Source organism: Canis lupus, chromosome 12 (assembly GCF_003254725.2).
Source record: "Canis lupus dingo isolate Sandy chromosome 12, ASM325472v2, whole genome shotgun sequence".
NCBI classification, from domain to species: Eukaryota; Metazoa; Chordata; class Mammalia; order Carnivora; family Canidae; genus Canis; species Canis lupus.
In genome coordinates this window covers 5006721-5031926 of record NC_064254.1, presented here as the reverse complement: position 1 = coordinate 5031926, position 25206 = coordinate 5006721, and the positions used below count along the sequence as shown (strand labels likewise).

At 43.4% G+C, this 25206-nt stretch overlaps 2 protein-coding genes across 5 annotated transcripts in view; one reads left to right on the top strand and one right to left on the bottom strand.

Moving 5' to 3' along the window:
• Positions 1-2545, top strand: part of SRPK1 (SRSF protein kinase 1) — a 94043-nt gene extending 91498 nt beyond the window's left edge. The window contains 1 exon segment of the mRNA XM_025418559.3: positions 23-2545. Coding sequence (XP_025274344.3) covers positions 23-207 — 185 coding nt within the window. The 3' untranslated portion in view covers positions 208-2545.
• LHFPL5 (LHFPL tetraspan subfamily member 5) lies at positions 328-24257 on the bottom strand. 4 transcript variants are annotated; one of them, XR_007401113.1, is made up of 6 exons: positions 23333-24257; positions 17200-17436; positions 16951-17099; positions 11122-11148; positions 7009-7435; positions 328-6592 (listed from the first exon to the last, which is right to left on the bottom strand). XR_007401113.1 is itself a non-coding variant. In XM_025418561.3 (4 exons), exons 1-3 carry the CDS (start codon positions 23742-23744, stop codon positions 11138-11140), a joined length of 660 nt encoding a protein of 219 aa, XP_025274346.1. In that variant the 5' UTR covers positions 23745-24254; the 3' UTR covers positions 328-7435; positions 11122-11137. The 4 variants fall into 4 exon arrangements, 2 of the variants coding, with proteins under 2 accessions (XP_025274346.1, XP_025274345.1); XR_003124657.3 differs by having other exon boundaries at positions 328-7435; XM_025418561.3 differs by lacking the exon at positions 16951-17099 and having other exon boundaries at positions 328-7435; positions 23333-24254.
• Positions 24258-25206: the final 949 nt, after the last annotated feature.

Sequence of the window (25206 nt, the reverse complement as noted above, 5' to 3'; positions counted from 1 at the left end):
TTTTGTATTGTCTTTACTGTAGGTGACCTGAAACACATCACGAAACTGAAACCCTGGGGCCTTTTTGAGGTTCTAGTGGAGAAGTATGAGTGGTCTCAGGAAGAGGCAGCTGGCTTCACGGATTTCTTACTGCCCATGCTGGAGCTGATACCCGAGAAGAGAGCCACTGCCGCCGATTGTCTCCGGCACCCTTGGCTCAACTCCTAAGCCCCAGCCCAGCACCGCAGCAGAGATCACATGCTGACCCTCGCCCCTCTCTGCCAGGCATTTCCCTCTTCCCTTTTTAGGGTGAAGCTCTTCCTTCAAGGGTTTCCTGGGTTTTTTGGGTTTTGTTTTTTTTTTTTTTTTTTTTTTTTTTTTTAATCAATATGTTCATTTGGGTTTGCTTACTTGACCCTGTGGAGACCCCACACACCACCCCCCACAGCAATTGGGCATCCTAAGTGAATTTGGCCTTGATTGGGCTCTGCCAAAGACTAAAATGTGAAACAGCCTCTCACCCTGTACCCTTGTCTTTCCATTAGAACACCCTTTAAATTATAAGCATCCTTTTTAAAAAGAGCTATGAAGATGATGAGCTCATCCTTTTATTCACTGACTCTAAGAGTCAAATTTTCTAGTGCATCTCCTATTGCCATCATAAGGATGAGAACGGGAAAAGGGTGTTACTTCTGTGTACAGCAGAGACATTAAACTTGCTGTATCTAGGCTGCATCATCATCCTGGATTGTTTCTGTTGTTCTCATGTTCACATTTTGTCCTGCGACTTTGAAGCTACTATCTTTTTTTAAGTGTGCTATATAAACACCAAATTTGGGTACCATTTTATCACTGTTCAAAGCACTATGAAATTCCTTTCATCCTCCCGTGACTCTGAGATTCTTAAATCTTTGGTCTGATTTTTGGTGGACACAGATAGAACCATGGACATTTCTTCAGAACCACAGATGTTCTACAAAAAGTCCTTTTCTGTGTGTCTTCTGTCACCCTAACTGCGGAGTTACTTTGATTGGTTGTTTTGGTTTTTGTTTTAATATCTGGCTGGCACTTTACTCATTGCACTTGAGTTTACTGCCCCATAACTAAAGAATTCAGGATGACTTTAGAAAGGAGATCTGGGTTTGAGATTTCCCATCTAAGAAGAAAATGTCCTAGAATTCCTGGTTCTTTTCCAGTCAGTCCCCTACTTCTATTTACAGCATTTTCTTTACCTTGTCCAAAATTTAACCATGAAGCAGTTTTCCTCTGTGGCTTTGCCATTCTCATTTTCTCAGAGGCTTCAGGTCTTGAATGAAATCCCAACATAAAAGAACCAAGGCCAAGTAGGAGGGGGGATGGCACTTTTTGGGGTTTGGGGGTTGGGTTTTTTTGTTTATTGGGGTTTTTGTTTGTTTTTTGGTTTAAGATTAGCCACTCTCTGCTGCTATTTCTTTGTATAATGTAAGTTTTTAACTGCAATTTTGAGATAATTAAGATGTACTTGAGGCTTTTTTCTTTACCTTTTTTTTTTTTTTAAACGAGAAAAGGCTTTGCGAATCTTATTTTAGGATGGGCCTCTTCTAGACTTGTCCTAGACATTACCTATTCCTCGGGTCATATTGGAAAGCAAGAGAAGGGCAGGTTTGGGGTCCCAGCCACTTGTTCAGCACAGACCAGGTGGGCCTTGGGGATTGCAGCATTCTGCGGAGGCGGCTCCAGGACTGATTGACCGAAAGCCAAGGAGGTGCAAGTTGAGGCTCTACTAGCAGAGCTGCCTATGAGACTTTCAGGTAGCTGACTCTCTACATGGGAGATTGGAGGCCAGATTCTGCCATTTTCCCCACCAACAACAGCAAAGGAAAAAGTGGTGCAATTATGCAATCCATTTAACTCATAAACCTAGAACCCTAAGTAACTATGGCCAGCCATTCATCGGATCCTTGATTGGGTAGTCCTGAAATCAGACATGTTCCTGTAGAAAGAATTTTAAGTGAGGCTGTCTATGCACCTATCAAGAATAAAGAAAAGCGATTGTATCCAACAACGGCAGGGAAAATCCTTCGGCAATTCTAATCCACTTTGGCTTTTCAGCGATATATACATCTAAAGCAATAGCAGACTAGAACTGAATTCTTGTCTATACTGTAAAATAACAATTGTGCAATTAAATTACAGGAATTCTGGTGATGATATTAAAAGTGAAATAACCAAAACACATACAGAAGGCCCCGTTTTATCAACTGGTGTGAGAAGAAATTTTAATAAGAGAGAACCTATAACTTCTTTCTGGAAATGTTTTCCCACCAAATAAGGGCTTTCCCCCTATTATTTAAGGAGCCAGATGAATTAGAAGCCGTAGAAAGAGGCAGCTATAGAATTTGATCTTCCAAGTACCCCATTTACCTTTATTGAACTTAATCATAATACTGTCGAATTGCCATGATCTCACTAAAGGATTTCTATTGCTGTCAGTTACAACCCCAAATGCATTTTTATTCTTTCTACTGGGTGCATTGTCTGTTTTCTTTATAAATGCAGTACAATAAACAAATTATTTAATAACCTACATGTTTCCAGAGCATTTCTGTTCCTTTGTTGCCCAAATTGGTCTCATCCATGCTTCAAAATGCAGGAAAGGTTGAGTATGCTTTTTGAACTTAAATATGCAGTGAAACTGTACAGCTGGAACATACTCATTTTATGATGTTAGCTTTCCTTTTTAAATATTTAAGAGAGAAAGCATGAGCAGAGAGAGGAAGAAGCAGACTCCCTGCTGGGCAGGGAGCCCAATACGGGTGATCCCAGGCCCTGAGATCATGACCTGAGCCAGACAGTTAACTGAGCCACCAAGGTGCACTTTCTTCTATCTTGAAATTGGGGGGTAGGTGACATTAACAGAGTACGTCTTGGAAAATCTTAGGACAGTTGTTATTCCCTATATTCAATGGTATTTTCCCAGAATATTTGTAGTGTGTCCTTACCACTCCACCCTCAGATTACAATCACAGTATATGCAAATGCCAAAGGTTTATGAACTCAGCCTAAGGACTGGCATGACAAACCCTATTGTACACAGGCTTTCGTACCCTTCTCTAATTCATTCCTTCGGATAAATTCTTAAAAATGGGATGACTGGGCCAGAGAATAAGCAAATTTTTATGGTTTGTAATGTCCCCTAACTTACGTGAAGAAGAGTGAAGACTTGTGCTATGAACAGTATGTGAATGGGCCTGTTATGATCACACTCGTTTTATTCCCAATAGCCAATTTGATTGCCAAAAAACAAGAGAATCTTGTTTTAAATTGCATAGTGGATGACTAGTGAAGTCAAACTTTGATGGGTTTTATTGGCCATTTGTATTTTTTGGGTTATGTGCTACATTGCCCAGCTTTTTTCTTTGGTGTGCTTCCATATTTGATAAAGATTTATTCTGTATTAAAGATCATGCATTTTAGTCATTTTTCCATCACCTACTTCTCCAGTTTTTAATTTGCCTTTCATTTTTATTTGTGGTGTTAAGTGTTGTTCATAGAAAGTTCTTCCCCAGCCCTGAGCTATATAAAATCTTCTAGTTAATTGCGTCATATAAGACATACATAGTTGTGTTCATATTGTAGTTGACCAGAAGAGAATGTAACATTTAAAAAGCAACCTAAACAATTAAACTAGAATTTATCAAGCCAGTGTGCTCCCCAGACTGACCAATGTAGGCAGTCTCTCTAAGCCTTGTGTTAAATGTATGGCCTGGAACTCCCAAGGGTTTGGGGAAACTTAACCGCTATCCTAGGAGAACCAGCAAACCAGGGTTCAGGTGTCCACAGGGGAACCATTTAGCTGCTCCAGAGCCAGCCCAGGTTGCAAGTGAACTTTATTACTGCCCATTCTATTTTTGAAGCCTGTTGAGTCTTCCAGTTTGTCCCTACGAGGAAAGGGATTTGCTGTTAAATTACTGTATACTGGTGAGTTATTGATAATAAAATTAGAGATTTGTTCGAAAAATAAGGCCTGATGACACCAGAGAAACTTGAATAGTCCTTTTTTGTTTTGCCCACCAATTTGGTCCCTTTGGAGTTAGCAGGGCATTGGTAACTAAGATGTCTTGCACACTCTGCAGTATATGAAGATTAAATATGTAAACATACATAAAATCTATGAACCTTGAGACTTCCTGAGAAGGAAGTTTGTTTTTATGTCTCTAGTCTTGTTTTTAAAAGTTGGAATTTAAAAATTACATGTCCGATACACATTTGTCTTTGCACTTTAAGTATTTGCACAAATATTCATACCAACTCCTTGTGATATCCTATAACCCAGTTAAAAAGCCAGAAAATTTGAGATCATGTTTAGAAGTTCTTTAAAATCAAGCAAATTTACATTAGGTATGTAGTGTTGCTGGCTGTACCATTTCTTATAAGCGAGGAGGCTTTGTCATCATAATCTTTGTCCTTCATTCAGATCTACTTTTTGCCCATTTTAGTGACAAGCCTTGTCCTCCCATTTGCCAAAACTGGACTTTGTATAAGTGCATTGGCTGTCTACAATTTGAACTATGTTCCTAGAAGTTGTGCCCTTAGGACAATGCATTTGTTGCTCTGGATTTCATAAGTAAATAAGGTACTATTGGTGTTGGAAATTAGTGGACCCTACTATCAGTCTAATTGAGATAACAAAAGGGGTGAGTTTTGAGGGTTTGAGCCCTCATTTGATCTTCAATGTAATTTATTACAAAACACATGTAGCCATCAGCAAGTAAGATTACTATAATCTAACCTTCATTTCAATAAAAGCATTCTGGTAAGTGCCCATTTCGGCAGAAAATCATGAATAACTTGAAAAACAACTTTAAAAAAGACCCCAGTGATTCCCACCTGATACTAATGCACTTGTATAATCCCCTCACCTTGACTTCAGGCCGACTTTGTGACTGTTGTAACAGATTAAGGTGAACATGACAGGTGTTATTACTGAGATGGGTTACAAAGGGCTGTGGCTGCTGTTCTTTGTGCCTCTCCCTTGCTCTGTCCTGGAACTCTTCTGGAGAAGCAAGCTGCCATGTGAGAACCTTCTGGGGAGGCCCTCAGTCCAGCTGCTTGTGAAAAACTGCCTCCCGCAGACAACCACTGAGTTCAGAATGATTAGACAACTTGCAGCCTTGTGAGAAACCTTGAGACAGGGACACCTAACTAACTCTTGCCAGATCTCTAACCCACAAAAATTAAAACGTTTCAAGTCACTGAGTTCCGTGGTAACATGTTAGGTATACAGCAACAGATAACTAATACAAGGATGTAAGACAATGAAAGCATTTCCAGTATCCTTCCAGTTCACATCTCTGATACAAATGACTGGTCCTCTCGACCACATCTACTCAGGCCTAGTCACTGTTGGTAACAGTTGGGCCTCACAACCAGCCCAACAGCCCAGCCCAACAGAGGCAAGCCTGAAGTGAGGAATACTTGGTTAGAGGAGTGCTGACTTTACTGATTCTCTAATGCTTTCAGAGATGAGATTCCTGCCTTTAAGAATTTAAAAGGAGGGCAGCCCGGGTGGCTCAGCGGTTTAGTGCCGCCGTCAGCCCAGGACGTGATCCTGGAGACCTGGGATTGAGTCCCAGGTCGGGCTCCCTGCATGGAGCCTGATTCTCCCTCTGCCTGTGTCTTTGCCTCTGTGTGTGTGTGTGTGTGTGTGTCTGTCTGTCTCTCATGAATAAATAAATAAAATCTTAAAAAAGAATTTAAAAGGAAAGCCACTTGAGCTGATAAACAGTTACTTAGATATCAACCAAAATCAATACTGTGATTTGAGAGGTTGAATTCTGAGTTTTTTTTAACATAAAGCAAAAGGTCATCTGGGTCATCTGACTTAAATCTGCAGATCCTTCCCAGCACTGGTTATTGGTAAACTGACTCTTGAGTGCTTTGGTGAAACGTGCTGTTCCTGCCAAGAGCAAGGTGCAGGCTGTTGGCAAGCGCACCCTAAGTGCCCCAGAAGCTTCTGTGGACCACCACAGTTACTATTTTAGCAAGAAATTTTTAGAAGGTAGACTTTTAGAAAAGTTATATAAAACGTAAAATTATGAGAAGTAAACGAATATAACTCGAAAAGGCACTAAGCTATGGAATTTGTTGGGAGTCTGTCATTCATGAGGTCTGCATAAAATGCCTGACAATTTTATCAACACACAAAAATATAAACATCATCACCCTTGAGTCCCATTCTACTAGTTCCCATTACCAACAACAGGACAGTGTTGGGGTACTCATTCCTAATCCATCTGAACTGTACAAGAAACCACACTGACTGAGTGGGTTGTTGGTGCATTGGTTAAAAAGCATGCCCTATGGGGCACCTGGCTGGCTCATTCAGTAGAACATGGGACCCTCGCCTAGGTTATAAGTTGGGGGTAGTGTTTAAGGAAAAAAAAAAAAAAAGCATGCCTTGCAGCCCAGGAATGAGAAACCTATGGTTTACTGTGTTAGTGACAGCTCCTTGGTCAAGTAACAAGATCCATTACAGTTCATCATTTACCTCCTCTCCTCTCCACCAGCAGCCACATCTTCTTAGTGAATGCACACGACCAGGAAAAAAACACCTGTTCCTCAGGTTTATCCACTGTGAATGATCAACAAAACCCTGTTTCTATGTACCATCCCCTAGGCAGGGAGTAGTCTAAAGTCCTAAGTTTTTAGATTTTGTGTTCACCCAGTCTTAATAGGACTTCCTGATGGATTCAGGTTCAGTGGCCCCTCCATTCCTTACCCACCCCTGATCATCAATAAGAAAACAAAATGTGGGCAGCCTGGGTGGCTCAGCAGTTTAGCACCGCCTTAGGCTCAGGTCGTGATCCTGGGGTCCCAGGATCGAGTCCCATGTTGGGCTCCCTGCATGGAGCCTGCTTCTCCCTCTGCCTGTGTCTCTGCCTCTTTGTCTCTCATGAATAAATAAAGAACATCTTTTTAAAAAATGTGAGAAGAAGCAAAGGACCCCCAATACCTCAATCTGAAATGGTCTAGCAGGCTTACAATCACCTCTTTCTCAGCTGCCCTTTTAGAGCTGAGTGGCAGTTTCCAATGTGCGTTCAATGCAGTCTGTCGGAGAATCTGACCTCGGGGGCCCCAATACATGGATTCATTTAGCCCTCTCATTTTACAGAGAAGCCTCTAGAGGGTAAAGTGATCGCTGGTGTAAAGGGGATAAGAAGAGAGCTGGGGCTTGGGTAGAGTACCACCCATTGTCTCTCTGAATATCTTTGATGCGGGTCACTGTAGTTCTGCTTCACTTGTAAGTTTTCTGTCTTGTCTCAGGAGAATGTCAGGTTCTAATCCTATCATGAAAGGCTTCAGAACGAGAACATCAGGCCTATAGTAGCCAAGGACAGGGAAGCATGGAAGGAAAAAGTTCTTATCTCTGAAGAATTTGATTCCTTAATTTTCCATTGTCAGGGAAATAGATGACCTGTGGTATTAAAAAAAAAAGGCAAGAGTATAAAATTTGACATTTTTTAAAAAAGCAAATCAAAACAAACAAAAACTTCCCCATGTATGTTCACATTTTGATTTAGTTCTACCCAGACATGCACATTTCCTTAATGTATAAGATAGTATTCAATGTGCCTCAGGTAATAACTTATGTCTCATAAGATGTAAATAAAATGTTGTAAAAAAAGAAAAGCCAAAGCAATCTGGGAAGGAACAAAGCTAGAGGCATCACATCATGGCTCCCTGATTTCAAACTATATAACTAAGCTTAAAGAGTATGGTATTGGCATAAAAACAGACACATCAATCAGTGGAAGAGAGTAGAAAGCCCAGAAATAAACCCCTGCATATTTGGTCAATTTATGACAAAGGAGCCATGAATATACAATGAGGAAAGGACAGTCTCTTCAATAAATGGTGCTGGGGAAACTGGACAACCCCATGCTAAAGAATGAAACTGGACCACTATCCTAAACTATACACAAAAGTTAACTCAAATTGGACTAAAGACTTAAATATAAGACCTGAAACCATAAAACTCCTAGAAGAAAACATAGGCAGTTAGCTCCTTGATGTAGGTCTTGGCAGTGCTTTTTGAATCAGACACCAAAAAAAAAAAAAAAAAAAAAAGAAAAAAAAATCTGACACCAAAAGCAGAAAAACCATGCAGGACTACACAAAAAGCTCTGCACAGTGAAGGAAACCACCAACAAAATGCAAAGGCAACCTACTGAATAGGAGACATTAGCAAGTCATATATCTGATAAGGGATTAATATCCAAAATATATAAAGAGCTCATTTAAGTTAGTAGCAAGAAAACAATCTAATTTAAAAATGGGCAAAGGAGGGCAGCCCCGGTGGTGCAGCGGTTTAGCGCCGCCTGCAGCCCAAGGCGTGATCCTGGAGACCCTGGATCGAGTCCCATGTCAGGCTCTTTGCATGGTGCCTGCTTCTCTCTGCCTGTGTCTCTGCCTCTCTCTCTCTCTCTGAATAAATAAATAAAGTCCTTAAAAAAATAAACCTATGATCCATTAGAAAAAAAATGAGCAAAGGATATGAATAAACATTTTCCCAAAGAAGACATATGTCTTCTTCATGGCCAACAGGCACATGAAAAGATGTTCAACTATTAGGGAAATGCAAATCAAAACCACAGTGAGAGGGCACCTCACACATGTTAGAATGGCTGTTATCAGACAAGAAATAAGTGTTGGTGAGTTTGTGGAGAAAAGAGAACCTTTGTGCAGTGTTAGTGGGAATATAAATTGGTGCAGCCACCATGAAAAATAATATGGAGGTTCCTCAACAGATTAAAAATAGAGCTACCATATTGTCCAGCAATTCCACTTTAGGGTATCTATCCAAAGAAAACAAAAACACTAACTCAAAAAGATACACACACTTCCATGTTCATCACAGCATTATTTATAACCTAAGTGTCAACAGATGAATAGATTTAAAAATTGTGCTACATATACACAATAGAATATTACTCAGCCAAAGACAAATACTACATATACTCTCATATGTGGAATCCTGAAAGGTACACACACACACAACAACAATAACAAACATATGGACAGTGAGGTGTAAGAAATGGGTGAACTGTTTTTTTAAAATACATTGTTCAGGGGCACCTGGGTGGCTCAGTCAGTTAAGCATTCACCTTCAGCTCAGGTCCCAGGATTGAGCCTCTCATTGGGCTCCCTGCTCAGCGGGGCCTCTGCTTCTCCCTCTACCTCTCTCTCTACCCCTCCCCCTGCTCATGCTCACTCTCTCTCTCTCTCCTCTTTCTCAAATAAAATCTTTAAATACATTGTTCAGATTTTTTTTCTAAAGATTGTATTTATTTATCCATGAGAGACACAGAGAGAGAGCCAGAGACACAGGCTGAGGGAGAAACAGGCTCCCTGCAGGGAGCCCAATGCGCGACTCGATCGCAATTGCCAACTGAGGATCACGACCTGAGCCGAAGGCAGATGCTCAATTGCTGAACCATCCAGGCGTCCCCATTATTCAGATTTTTTGAAAGAGTGCAAAAAGAAAAAAGTGTAGTTATCTTTGATTCAGTCATTCCAATCCAAGATTTATCAGCAGAAGCAAAAAGTTATTATCTGTGAGAACAATCCTAAATGGGTAAAAACCAAGGTCTAGTTTAGCAATTAAATGGTACACCAGTGCTGTGGAGTTGGTGGCTTTTAAAAACTTTAATAACGGGAGTACCTGGCTGGCTCTGTTGATTGAGCATGCAACTCTTTATTTTGGGATTGTGAGCTCAAGCCCCACATTGGGCATAGAAATTACTTAAAAATAAAATCTTTGGGTTGCCTGGGTGGCTCAGGGGTTGAGCGTCTGCCATCGGCTCAGGTCGTAGCCATCGGCTCAGGTCGTGATCCAGGATCCTAGGATCAAGTCCCGCATTAGGCTCCCCACAGGGAGCCTGCTTCTCCCTCTGCCTGTGTCTCTGCCTCTCTTTATGTGTCTCTGAAGAATAAATAACATCTTTAAATAAATAAAATCTTAAAAAAATACTTAGTAACGAACATTGATAAGAGATGTGAAAATGTTCATGCTCTAATAGTCTAATAGTTTGCTACTCAAAGTGTAACCATTATGAGAAGCAGGTTAGAAACACAGTGTCTGTGGCCCCACTTCAACTGAATCAGAAGCTGATTTTAACAAGACCCCTGGTGGCTTGTATGCATATTAGAGTTTGAGAATCATCTAATAAATATGCAGGAGGAGAGCAATACTAATTTACATTTATTCAGAAAAGTATATGTGGTCAAGGATTGGAAGGTACTTTGCAAAAATTAAAATAGCTGAAATGTAGATAATCCCTCCTCCCCAAAGTGCCTGGCCTGCTGGAGGTCCTCATTAAGTGGCAGCATCTGGAAGGTGATACTATGATGAGCTTTTTTTTTAATGTGTTCCTTAATATTCCGTATTTTGGAAACTTAAAAGACAATAAGGAAATTGATATGTTGTGCTTCCTTTTCAACCAGACATTAAAACTGGTTACATCATATTTTTCTTTTGCCTCAGCTATCAAGAAGCATAAAGCTAAATTTAATACTCAACACAGTATTTCTATTAGCCTAGCTTTTGGGAATATTTGTTTTTCTCTGTGACTTTTATTTTTTATTTTACTAAGTTTTCTATTATGTTTCTTACAAACCACTGAAAATCTTCCTGAAAATAAAGGCCCAAATTAGAATAATGACTTCTAAACAGTCTGTTCTTTTTTGCCAGGCTCCAGAGAAAGATGAGTTTATGAAACTACCTGCCTGTTTTAAATTATTTCTTCCCGGGATCCCTGGGTGGCGCAGCGGTTTAGCGCCTGCCTTTGGCTCAGGGCACGATCCTGGAGACCCGGGATCGAATCCCACATCGGGCTCCTGGTGCATGGAGCCTGCTTCTCCCTCTGCCTATGTCTCCGCCTCTCTCTCTCTCTCTGTGTGACTATCATAAATAAACTTTAAAAAAAAATAAATTATTTCTTCCTGTTCTTTTTCCCCTTCTGGAGACAGAAGTAGAACGAGAGGGTCTCAGATGCCAGTGAGCCCCTGCCAGAGTCCTTGTTCCTCTCCCCAGCCCCACCAGCCAGGGAGGCCACAGCCCTCGCAAAAGCACGAAGACCACCCAACAATGGAATTACTCACCAACCCTTCAGCTGCTTCAGACTTCCTCTGCAAGGAAAAAGAACATCATTTGTTTATAACCAAGCCTTGTTTTCAGGATAACTCCCTCTCCCTCTCCAAACTAGATCAGATTTCTTTCATTCACTCTCAAAAAGCCTTGAGGGGTTTTTTTCTTCATAATGTTCATCAGCTTGTGATTCCATTTTGCCTGTGGTGTCCCTTATCAGATGGGAAGGTCCAATTAGACTTCTTCCCTCAATCCTGTACCCCCAGTGCCTGAACCTGTCGGTGGGCACATGGAGTGCAGGGGCTGTTACTGGGTGGGCAGATGGATGCTGTGAAAAGTTGGAGATGCTGGAAGGACAGAAGGGGGAGAGAACTAATATTTATGAATCACCTGTATAACATGCAGACACTGTTAGTGCTCTATACACACTATCTAATCCCTCACACTGTCTTTTTTTTTTAATTTTTTTTTTAATTTTTTTTATTTATTTATGATAGGCACACAGTGAGAGAGAGAGAGAGAGAGGCAGAGACACAGGCAGAGGGAGAAGCAGGCTCCATGCACCGGGAGCCCGACGTGGGATTCGATCCCGGGTCTCCAGGATCGCACCCTGGGCCAAAGGCAGGCGCCAAACCGCTGCACCACCCAGGGATCCCTCACACTGTCTTTTTTTTTTATTATTGAGGTATAACTTACTAACATAAAATTTACTCATTTAAAGTGTACAGCTTGGTGGGTTGTCAGTATAATCACCGAGTTGTGCAACCACCACTGATATCCAATTCTAGAACATTTCCATCGCCCCAAAGAGAAACCTATTATCAATCACTCCCTGTTTCCCCCTCTTTACAGCTCTGGACAACTACTGAAACCTACATTCTTTCTTTACGGATCTGCCTATTCTGAACACTTTATATAAATGGGACCATACAACATATGGTCTTTTGTGTATGGCTCCTCTCACAATGTCTTCAAGGTTCATCCATATGGTAGCACTTAGGAGCACTTCATTCCTTTTTCTTTCTTTCTTTCTTATTATTATTTTTAAAGATTTTATTTATTCATGAGAGACAGAGAGAGAGAGAGAGAGAGAGAGAGAGGCAGAGAGAGAAGCAGGCTCCATGCAGGGAGCCTGACATGGGACTCGATCCTGGCTCTCCAGGATCACGCCCTGGGCAGAAGGCGGCGCTAAACCGCTGAGCCACCTGGGCTACCCCTCTTCTTTCCTTTTTAAAGCTAAATAATATTCCACTGGGCGGATATACACATATCGTCTACCCAAGTCATCAGTTGATGCATATTTGGGTTGTTTCCACTTTTCGGCTATTAGGCTGCTATGACCATTTGTATACAAGTTGTGGTACAAACATATTTTCAATTTTCTTGCACACACATTTAGGAGTAAATTATATCTACATATCTAGTCACATGGTAACTCTATGTTTAACCATTTGAGGAACTGCCCTTCTGTTTTCCACAGCAACTGCATGATTTTGCATTTTCACTAGCAGCATATGAGAGTTCCAATTTCCCCACGTGCCCACCAACACCTGTTAATGTTCATCTTTTTTACTGACTTTATCCTAGTGACTGTAAAATAGCTCACTGGGGTTTTGATTTGCATTTTCCTGATGACTAGTGACGAAGACTGTCTTTTCATATGCTTATTTGGATGCCTTCCTTGGAGAAATGTCTGTTCAAATCCTTTGCCCACTTTAAAAATCGGGTTATTTATATTTTTTACTTAAGTTGTAGGAGTTCTTAATATATTCTGGATACTAGAATCATTATTTGCAAGTATTTTCTCCCAATCTTTGGATTGTCTTTTCACTTTCTGGTTGATAATCTTTAAAGTTTTTGTTTTTCAGGCAGCCCCGGTGGCGCGGCGGTTTAGCACTGCCTGCAGCCTGGGGTGTGATCCTGGAGACCTGGGATCGAGTCCTGCATCGGGCTCCCTGCATGGAGCCTGCTTCTCCCTCTGCCTGTGTCTCTGCCTCTCTCTCTCTCTCTCTGTCTCTATGAATAAATAAATAAGATCTTAAAAAAAAAAAAGGATTTAAAAAAATAAAGTTTCTGTTTTTCATGAAATCCGATTTATTTATATTTTTCCTTTAGTTGCTTGTGTATTAGGTATCACATCTAAGAAACCTCTGCCTAATCTAGGATCACAAAGATTTATACCTTTGCTTTCTTCTAAGATTTTTATAATTTTACATCTTACATTTAGGTCTTTGATCCATTCTGAGTTTTTTATATACATTGTGAGGTGGCTATGTAGTCCAACTTCATTCTTTTGCATGTGGTTGTTCCAGCACCATTTATTGAAAACAGTATTCTTTTTTTTTTTTTTAATTTTTATTTATTTATGATAGTCACACAGAGAGAGAGAGAAAGGCGGAGAAGCAGGCTCCATGCACCGGGAGCCCGACGTGGGATTCGATCCCGGGTCTCCAGGATCGTGCCCTGGGCCAAAGGCAGGCGCCAAACCGCTGCGCCACCCAGGGATCCCTGAAAACACTATTCTTTTCCTTCACTGAGTGGTCTTGGCATCTTTGTTGAAAATCAATTTTCCCTGGGGCATCTGGGTGGCTCAGTGGTTGAGTGTCTGCCTTTGCCTCCAGGTATGATCCCCGGGTCCTGGGATCGAGTTCTACATCAAGCTCCCCACAGGGAGCCTGCTTCTCCCTCTGCCTATGTCTCTGCCTCTCTCTCTCTCTGTGTCTCTCATGAATAAATAAAAGAAAGAAAGAAAGAAAGAAAGAAAGAAAGGAAGAAAGAAAGAAAGAAAGAAAGAAAGGAAAGAAAGAAAAATTGCCATAGATGCTTGGCTTTATTTCTGGAATCTCCATTTTATTCCATTGATCTGTATGTCTGTCCTCATACCAGTACCACACCATCTTGATTACTGTAGCTTTGTAGTAAGTTTCAAAATCAGGACATGAGTGTCCTCCAATCTCTTTCTTTTTTGTGATTGTTTTGGCTATTCTGGGTCCCTTGCATTTCCATTTTAGGATCAGCTTATCAATTTCTGCAAAAAACCAACTGAGATTTTGATAAGGATTGCCTTGAATCTGTAGATCAGTTTGGGGAGCACTGCCATCTTAATATATTAAGTTTTCTGATCAATAAACATGGATGTTTCCATCTATTTAGGCCTTTAATAACTTCCAACAATGTTTTTTAATTTTCATGTATAAATCTTATATTTCTTTTGTTAAATTTATTTATACATATTTTATTCTTTTTTATGCTATTATAAATGAAATTGTTTTAATGTCATGTTCAGATTGTTCATTGCTAGTGTATACAAATGCAATAGATTCTTGTATATTGCTTGTATCTTGCAACTTTGCTGATGTTATATATTAGCTTTAATAGATTTTTAGTGGATTATTTAGGATTTTCCATGTGCAAAATCATGTCATCTACTAATAGAGATAGTTATACTTCTTCCTCTCCAAACTGGATTTCTTTTCTTTCTTTTTCTTGCCTAATTTCCCTGGCTATAACCTCCAGTACAGTCTTCAACAGCAGTGACAAGAGCACATATCCTTATCTTGTTGCTGAGCCTTATCTTGTTCATGATTTTTTGAAGTAGGTATTTTTTACAAATGAAGAGAAACCTGCCGCCTATCTCTCTCTATAAAAATGAGGCTCAGATGAGGAAGCTGAGACTCAGAGAAGTTAATCAATCTCTGCAAAGTCACAGTTAGATAACAGTGGAGCCCAAATTTTAAATCCAGGTCTGACTCCAAAGCCCACACTCATTCTCCTCTGCCTCCTTAACTCTTAAAGAGTGGATCAGCAACTCTGTACTTGTGCAAGGCTTCATTCCTGCTTTCATTGTTTCGCTCATGCCACACACTAATGGAGGTAACAGAGCAGGAGTTGGTGTTGCCCTTTTTACCTTGAAGAAAGTGACTTGGAAGAACTGGGATTCAAACTCTGCTTTCCTGATTCAATTCTGTGCTTTGACAGAGGCAATAACTACTTCACTGAATAGTTAGATGTATTCAGAAAGGTTATTTGGGTATTTTCTAACAGATAATAAACAAAAAGGATGAATTAAATCCTGCATGATAGTGAAGAAACTAAAATATGGAGAGAAAAAAATCTGAAAAGATTGAAAACAGGTCGAGGGGATATGAAAGGAGAAAGGGAAGGAGAGGAGAGCCAACTGACATTATGATTTGTAAAGAAAAGTGTCAAATGGACAAAACCATCTCTTCATAAGAAAGCACTTTAAAGAGGCGGCAGGGGGAAGGGGGGGGAGTGGCACCTGGATGGCTCAGTTGGTTGCGCATCTGCCCTTGGATCAGGTCATGATCCCAGGGTCCTAAGATGGAGCCTCACATCGGGCTCCCTGATGAGCAGGGAACTTATCCCTCCCCCTCTGCTGCTCCCCCTCCTTGGGCTTTCTCTCTCTGTCACATAAATAAAATCTTTTCAAAAATAAAATAAGATTTTAAAAGAAAGCACTTTTTTTAAAGATTTTTTATTTATCTATTCATGAGAGACACAGAGAGAGAGAGGCAGAGGCACAGGCAGAGGGAGAAGCAGGCTCCACGCAGGGAGCCCGATGCAGGGAGCCCGATGCGGGACTAGATACTGGGTCTCCAGGACCACACCCTGGGCCCAAGGTGGCGCTAAACCGCTGAGCCACCTGGGCTGCCCAAAGAAAGGACTTTAAAGGGAGGTATGTGGGGATGCCTGGGTGGCTCAGTCAGTTAAGTAGCTCTCTCCTCTGTAGACCCTGACTCTTGATCTCAGTTGAGGTCTTGATCTCAGGGTTGTGAGCTAAACAGGTGAATGAGTGGATAATGTCAATGAAATTTCTTTCCAGCTGAAAGAATCCTTTCTGAAAAGGAAAGAATGCAAATGAGCTATATAAAGGTGTTCTCTGCTGTGTCCAGACAGATTTAAGGCTGGCCCTGCCTTGAGGATGAGAGCTAAATAAAATGCCTCCAGCAGCTCCTGCTAAAGCCTTTCTGGAAAACCCTCCATCAATGGAGAAAGTGCTGGTTGTGCAGCTTGCTGCTAGACTCGCCACCTCCAACCTGTCCTCACAGGATTGCTAGTTCCATTTCCTTTCCCTTTATGGGGTTTTCAAGGGACCCAGGCTTTGAGTATCCCCAGAACCTAGAAGCTATAGGCACCTCCTAAAATGGAAAGGTACCTCTCTTTTCTCTCCTCCTTGGCCCAGCTCATTCTAATAATTTGCTTTTCATCTTTAACCACTTAGCTTAGGTGTGGGAGTCACTCTTCTATTTACAAAGAAGGGTGAGATGTTTGATTACTTCCTTATGGAGAAGTGGGCCCTGGGCTGAGCCAGAGAAGCCCAGAGTTCTGGGCTCTTTGCACCACCTTTCTGTGTACTTCTGGGTGGGTCTCCCTTCCGGGCTTTAAGTTCCTCGTCTGGGAAGGGTCCTTGGTCATGGGGGGCGAGGGGGCAAGGGAGTTTGCCTCTTTCTTCTAGTTCAGGTCAATGGGGTGAAGACAACTATGGGGAAAGGAGACTGGAGAGGTCTCTGCATGGAGCCTGCTTTTCTCTATGCCTGTGTCTCTACCTCTTTCTCTCTGTGTGTCTCTCATGAATAAAAAAATAAAATCTTTAAAAAATTAAAAAACAATGAAACAGAGAACCCCAAAGCTACTTTTAACTCAAGGGAGCACCCACCGTCTGCACTCCACAAGCTGTCACATCTGCCCCCAACCTGCCTTTCTCCTCTAGCCCCCACAACTCAGCCCTCTGCTAACCTGTTGTTCCTCTCTCTGCACTGAGCAAACTCCCAGTGAACTTTAAGACCCAGTCAGTGCTGCCTTCTATAGGAGGCCATACCTACCTCCCCAGGCTGGACCAGGGTTCTCTCCTCTGTAGACCCTGACAGGAGTGAGGGCATGAGGGAGAAGGAAAGACACTCTTCTATCACAGACAGCTGCTGTCATCACCTCATCACCTGCTGGCTTGCAAACCCCCACTGACCGTTGGCCTCTGGAATAAGGGCATGTCTGATTGGTCTTGGTGTCCCCAACCCTTGGCCAAGGACCAATGGCTGAAAGGAAGCCCCACCTCCTTGGGGGATGAGAGTTACCTTTTCCATCTGCCTTGTAGTCATCCGGGAGGAGCTTGTCCTGCCGGTAGCCCAGCACAAAGGCCAGGAAGGAGAGGATGAGGGCATCTCCGATGCTGAGGATGGCCAGCATGAAGGCCCAGCGGATGGTGCACTGGCCCAGTGTATACTTGCCCGTCTGCTCCCCACACATGCGCCGCACCTCACTTGAGTCCCAACCATCTGGGTAGACCAGGCAGCCAATCATCAGGCCTGTGGCTGAGAGGGCAGCAGGGGGTGCAGATGCTGTCAGACTGGGTATGCTCTGCCTGCTACCTCCCACCCTGCACTGCTGACATCTTGTCACCTCCCTTCTCCTGGTGTTAACAGCCTGTGACATATGGGACCGCTCCTACCATCACTCTTGTAGAACACATGGTTGAAAATTAAAGATCCAAGAACTAAAGTCAATTGCCCTTGGTCATGGGTAGAGGCAGAAAGCAGAGCTCCTCAGTAGAGCCTGCCATGGCACCAGGTGGTCCTACTAGGCCCTCAGCCACGACCCTCACTGTGGACTTGATGAAGCATCGGCTACCCTGGCTTCAAACCCTGCCAAAATCTGGTCCCAGCCCAGAGAACTCATCACTCCTAAGATGAATATCTCTTCATACTCCAATAGCTCTGAAATAAGTATAATAAGAAAGTTTCAGGCCATCGTTTGATTAGAGTATTTTTCCTGGGCATCTGGGTGGTTCAGTCGGTGAAGCTCTGACTCTTGATATCAGCTCAGGTCTTAATCTCAGGGTTGCAAGTTCAAGTCCCACATTCTGCTATTTAAGAAAAAAAAAAGTATTTTTCCTCCTTACAGCACATACAATAATGGCATGTTCTACAACTTGGGAATCTTAGATTTAATGAATACACAAAATTTTCCAGCCCCATCTCTGGCTTCTTCCTTCATGAACTTTTCATTCAAGCAAATAAGCCTCTTCAAGCCTTACTTAGTAGAGTTCAGTGCAGTTGCTAACCCTTTCCTGAATTTAAGAATCTCTAATATTTATTTAAAATGCTGATTTCCAGGGAAGCCCAGGTGGCTCAGTGGTTTAGCGCCACCTTCAGCCCAGGGTGTGATCCTGGAGAACGGGGATGGAGTCCCACGTCAGCCTCCCTACATGGAGCCTGCTTCTCCCTCTGCCTGTGTCTTTGCCTCTCTCTCTCTCTCTCTGTGTGTGTCTCTCATGAATAAATAAATAAAATCTTTAAAAATAAAATAAAATAAGATAAAATAAAATAAAATAAAATGCTGATTTCCAGAGCTCAAGAATCCCTGTTTTTAAAACACTCTTTCGGGATCCCTGGGTGGTGCAGCAGTTTAGCGCCTGCCTTTGGCTCAGGGCGTGATCCTGGAGACCCGGGATCGAATCCCACGTCGGGCTCCCGGTGCATGGAGCCTGCTTCTCCCTCTGCCTATGTCTCTGCCTCTCTCTCTCTCTCTGTGACTATCATAAATAAATAAAAATTAAAAATAAATAAATAAATAAATAAATAAATAAATAAATAAATAAATAAAAAACACTCTTTCAGGGCAGCCCGGGTGGCTCAGTGGTTTAGCGCTGCCTTCAGCCCAGGGCCTGGTCCTGGAGACTCGGGATGGAGTCCCACGTTGGGCTCCCTGCGTGGAGCCTGCTTCTCTCTCTGCCTGTGTCTCTGCCTCATTCTCTCTCTCTCTCTCTCTCTCTCTGTGTTTCTCATAAATAAATAAATAAAATCTAAAAAAAATAAAATAAAATAAAAATAAAACATTCTTTCAGGTAATTCTCTCAATAGGAAAAGCGGGGAAACACTAGCAAAGTCAGCCTGGATTCCAAGCCCAGCTCTTTGCTAACTAACTGCGTGGGCCAGAGCAAGCCACTTGAGATTTTTTGGGCCTCAGTTTCCTCATCTGTAAAGTAGGAATATGAATAGTCCCTACTCATTTGGATTGTAGTGAGGTTCAAATGGGTTAATAACGGAAAAGTGCTTGGCACATACTTAGTACGTCATGAGTGTTAGCTACGATTATCCCATCCTGTGTGTTCATTGACTTAGTATTTACAGCCAAAAATGTCATTTTCCCTACCTTCTCTTCACTTCTCCCATGCCCTCCCACCAATGACCATCCCACCTCAGCTGCACAAGTAGGTGACATAATCCTGGAATGTGACCAAGGCAACCCCAAGGACCACCACCATGTAGGCAAGGGGTGCCTTCCATGATCTGTGCTACTTTCCCATCCCTGATCCTTCTTCCACAGGCCTGAAGGCTCTCTAGTTCCAAGGTTGTACCATACCCAGGAGCACCTAAGAAGAACCTCACAGGACCTAGTTACCTACCTTGAGCTCAGCTTCTGCTTGCAAGGAAGGTCGGCAGATCAAATGAATGTACAGTAAAATATAAAGATCAGGATCCCACCTCCTCACCTAAATGTATATCAATTCTCCTTTGATTTTATACAGGACAAGCTTACTTATATAGTTCTCTTATAGGTCACAAAATACTTCCCATACCATTTTTCTCTTGATTCTGACAACAGCTCTGTGAAGTAGGCCATGTATTAATATCCCATTTTACAGATTAGAAAACTGAAGTCTCAGAGAAACCAAGTGAGTTGCCCAGTCATCCAGCTAGAGCAGAGCCAACACCTGAACTCATCCTGACTTTTTTGACCCCAAAATTAATTCCCTCAACTCCCAGACACACTTCTCCAAAGAGCTGAATGTATTTAGTCCTGACATTTCATACCTAGTGACAAAATGAGAAGTGTTTCAGGTATATACCTAGGGAAGGAGAGCAGGAACCCTCCCAGAGCTCTTTGGTAAAACCTATGTCCTTCCCCAGTTAGTGTAAGACCTGTGCTTTGGTGACTAGCATGGCCCCTACCTTAACCGTGGTGGGAGGGGGAACAGGTCAATGTGGAAAGAAGTCTTCCTTATGGACTTTCCATTCTCCCCATCTCCTCCCCTTGGCACAATTCTCCTTCCATAGCATCTCTGGAAAATATCCCAGGGCCTCTAACCTGGAAGCAACCCTCTGTGAGCACCTGACCCAGGCACCTGGACACATGGTAGGGGTCAACCCTATTTATAGTGTCTCAGAGGTCTAAGGGGAGGCCAGCATGCTATTCTCGAGCAAGTTTTCCTACCCTTTCTGATTTCCAGTCTCTCATCTGTAAAAGAATGAGATAATAATGCATGACTCATAACAGTATTATGAGGATTAAGTGTGGTCATGTGGAGAAAATGCTCACTGCAGCATCTGATTCATAGCAAGCAGCCAGTTACTGCCATTTGTTGCTATTATTATTGGCACTAAAGTCAAATGGAAGCAGCTTCAGTGGATGTGCATGGCATTAGAGGTGTTCACAAATATTTCAGGTACATAGTAGGATTATACTTCCTTGGTCTCCTCTTTTCAAGTTAGGCAAGGCCATAAGACTTCCCTTAGACAACAAAATATGAGCAGAAATGTAGAGTGTTTAACTGCTAGGAGGAGACCTTCCAGAGCTCCCTTTCACTCTGCAATGATGAAAGCTGGTTGACACCTGATATTATATCAGCCAGGGTTCCAGGAGAGAACTGTGAGAGCACTGATCCTCAATAAGCATGTACCACAAGCAAAAAATAAACTTTTGTTTTAAGACACTTGGATTTAAGAGTTGTTACCTCACCTATCCTAACTGATAAAGTTGTTTTTGAGTTTTTTCACAGCTACTGAGCACCTACTATGTGACAAGCACTGTAGAAGGTGTTTTATATGCCTTATACGTCCCATCCTCACAGAACCTTGTGATAGGAGGTACTGTTGCTACATTCTTACAGAGGAGGTTACCAAGACTCAGAAAGACATGCAACTTGCCCTACCTATGTTTCTAGGAGCTAGAACCACACACAGTTTACAACTGGCATCCAGAAGCTAAATTAACATTGTTAAACTATAGCCCCACACTGCCCCAGTTATCTATCCTCTTTCCTTTCTCCTGTCCCTTTCCCTGATCTCAGGTTTCTCGATTAAACTAACTGGTTGAGACATCTTCAAATGGATGCATGTCCCAGTTGCTGTCTGCAGAGTACATGCGCTCTTCGTCCCTCCCTTTGGCTCATCTTCCATTCCCCTACACCAAAGAATGGAACATGACACCACCTTCGCTCTCCCCTGACATAAATGTTTCATAGGATGGCATCTGGCCACTTCTGCTATCAGTGTCTCCAGCTCCATGACATAGAGTCTAATTCAAATGGCCTGATGATGCCTCCCCCACCCAAACTCTCCCAGGCACTGCCTGTTCAGCAAATAGCACCTGTTGCAGGAGGTTGTGGGAGGGGGCAGTGTGAAGAATGAAAGGAATGGTTGTGGTTCCAGCATTCCATAGTTCTGATAGGGAGGGCCAGCTGGTAAGCATGCCAGTTTGTCACAAAACTGCTAAATCTTCATTCCCCTTCCTTCTCCCCACTGCCCAAGATTAACCTCAGCCCTGCCCCAGCCCCTCCCTCATCATATAGAGACCAGAGGAGAGGGAGATGGTGGACAGACTGGGGAGGCAGCTCTGGAGCCAAGTCAGTAGCCTGAGTACAAGATTCGGAATCAAAGGTCCTGTCCATTTGCTAAAAGACAAGTTACCCACGAAGAGCCTTATCTATAAAATAAGAGGACTAGCTACCTCCCTAGGTAGGGATGGGGCTCTTCTAGATGAGATATATGAAAGTGCTTTATAAGTCATTACACTTACATAAATATGTGGCTTCCATAAAAATATCTTTGGAACACATCTAGTTTCCTGGAACCCACTGCTTTAGTTCCCCTTGGTCCTTAGTTGCCAGTTGCTCTGCTATAGTCTTGGTCAAGTCTTTTCCTCTTTCTTAGCCCCAGATTCCTCATCTGTAGCTGGGGGGATACCCACAGCTCTCTGGGGTCCCCTCCAACTCTGACAGAGTATTGAGTCTATGTGTTCGGTTGTCTGGGATTCTGATCCTGGCACCATTCCCCCTATTGTGGATAATGCTGCTTCTCATTCTAACCAACGATGTCAAGATGGTTTTCTTTGGAGTCTGCAGTCCCACCACTGCTCCTGGACATCTCCCTAGCATGGGCAGTCTGTGCATGACCTTGGAGTAGAAAGGGACCAAGGGCTACAGGGCAAGGCCTTGAGCCATCTCTTTCTAGGCTTTAGAGGAGAACAGGACCAGCTGACCCAAAGACTGAGAGGGCTGCCTGGGCCAGGAACAAGAAAAAGGGGAAGGCCTTGCCTCTGGGCACCATAAGTAGCTACCAATCCCACATAGTTTTAAAAGACTCTAGCCACCACCCAACTGCCCCATCACAAAATATCACTGTCATTTATTGCCTCAAGTATGGCAACTGATAACTAGGGAATAAAGCTTTTCACTCCACCAAGAAAGAGGGAACTTAATGCAAATTTCTATGGGAAAGGTCACAGCATAACACTCCAAATCAATGACTGACCTTAGAATCTCCCTCAGAACAATTGGGGTGGGAGGGAAGGATTGAAGGCAGGGATCTGGGGATACTTAAAGAAGAAAGAACAAATGCCCAGAAGTGGGAGATAGAGCTGTCTAGGATGTACTTTACTTATTTTGCCCTGGGTTGGATACTATTCCCACAGGGCCAACAATGGAGGCTTCCTTCTTTTTCCTTCCCAGAGCAACAATAACCTCTGATGTGGTGGCCTGGGAGTCAGGACACATTCTATCAACTATCTGTGTGTTCTTGGGCTAGTCACTTCCTCTCTCTGGACCTCAGTTCTCATCTGCAAGATGAGAGGGTTGAACAATTTGACCTCAACTATCCTTTTGGTCTTAGCCATTCTAAAATTTTCTACTCCTCAGAAGCTTCGGCAGAGCATAGAGTAGAACTGGGTTAAAGAAGAATAGCTAAAGGGTACCTGGCTAGCTCAGTCGGTGAAGCCAGTGACTCTCCATCTTGGGGTTGCAGGTTTGAGCCCCATGTCAGGTATAGAGAGTACTCAAAAAAAAAAAATAAATCTTTGAAAAAAAATAAAATTAAACTAAAGGAGAACGACTGGGTAAGAGACCCGGAGGCTTCACAGAGGATGGAATGGTGCAGCTTACCCTATAGCCTGAAGTGGGCCCCTGCTTGCCCTCCCATTAATCCTGCTCACCTGCAGCCAGCTGCATCCATGCGCAGATCTTGTAGACAGTGGCTGTGTTGCAGACGAAAAAGAGGCTAAAGCAGATGATGGAGCCAATGATGAGGAACATGGCCAAGGCCACAAAAAACATGGCAGTCTTGAAGGCTCTAGAGGGAATGGAGGAGAAGTCCAGTGGGCCACCCTTGCAGATGAGTTCAGAGGACAGCACGTTGCCCACACAGTAGGAGAAGAGGCCAAAATAGCCTGCCTGAGGTGTGTTAACACTGTCACCGATCCAGTAGGGCTGGATGAAGAGGGCCATGACCAGTACAGAGAAGCAGATGGTGAGTGTGCCCCACATCACACCCACAGCCCTCGAGTTGCGCACATAGTTGGTATGGTAGATCTTGGCCGCCTCCTGGGCAGGCAGCAGCTTCACCATGGTGAGGCTGTAGGCCCTGGGCTGGAATCCTGGGGGCTGTAAGCCAGTGGCTTTGCAGATGGAGGCCTAGAAGTGGGTCACTCCTAAGCCGAGTTTGGGGAGGAGGCTGGGGGGGTGCAAGATGGGGGTCCCTGCAAGGTAGAAGAAAGAGAATTAGGAAATAAGACAAGGAAGACAACCTTGGTTTCTTTGGGGGAAGCTTGTCCAGATGCCTTTGTCCGCTCCAGCCAGGCTGTCTCCCTGTCCTGCCTCCTCTCCTGCCGGCCAGAGTCTCAGGCCTACTGGCGCCGCCCTGCCCCCCGCCCCCCTTTCCAGCTCCGAGCTCCAGAGAGCTCCGCCCCTCCGCCGCCGCGCGGCCCCTCCTTGCTCCCTCCTGCGAGAGCGCGGCTTCAGCACCGCGGCCAGCGCTCGGGACTCGGGCGGGGGGAGGGAGTGGAAACCCAGGACCCGGCCTGGGGAGGCGCGGCCCGCCCACCGCGCACTCCCGCCGCGGGGAACGGAGACTCCTCTTCACCCGCCCGAGCCGGGGGTGGGGGATGGAGGGGGGGGAACACACAAAAATTGGGAGGGGAGGGTTGCGACTGTCACATTCCTCCCTTTCAATTCCTGCCTTCTTGCCTCAAAACCAAAACCTTTTCCTGAGCACTGTCCGTACCCACCACACCCACGTGGTCCCATTAAACTCCTCCCTGGCTCCCTAGTCGCCCTCTCAGCACTCCCAACCCTGTGGAGTCCAGCAAAACCTTTTCTGATTGTGTCTTCCAGTCACTGGTTTCTCATCTCTGTGGTTTCTCCTCCATCAACAATTACCAAGTGCGTACCATGTCCTGAAGCCCTATGCTGGAGGATATCTTCCCTAAGCAAAACTACAGAGATAAAAATGACAGGGCCCCTGCCCTCAAAGACAGTGAGACGCTTACATATATGTATATGCGTCTGTATATTCGCAATGCACACTGATAGTGTGATAAGAGACAACTACAAAGTGCGGCAAAGGAAGCATCCCAGACCTTAACATGTTTCTGTTCAATACAGTATCTTTCTCCTATTTATGTTTTTGTTGCATATTCCTCTTTTACCTCTCTTCTTCAAAATATGTATTTCTCCTGACTACATAGGTAAATACATGTTTGGTGTAGAGAGATAGGAAAATCCAGGAAAGATTACATAAAAGAATATAAATCACTCATAACCCCAACGCTGGGAGCAAAGGAGAGCCAAGATCATCTTAAAAACAGACTTTGGCTTTAGACATATCTGGATTGAGTTAACTGCTTACTAATCTATGTGGCCATCCATGGTTTAATCTTCCCAAACCTCAGTTTCTTCATTTATAAAATGGAGAAGATAATAGTATCTCTCACAGGGACACCTGAGTGGCTCACTCCTTTGAGCATCTGACTCTTGGTTTCAGCTCAGGTCAAGATCTCAGCATCCTGAGATCAAGCCTCATGGGGCTTGA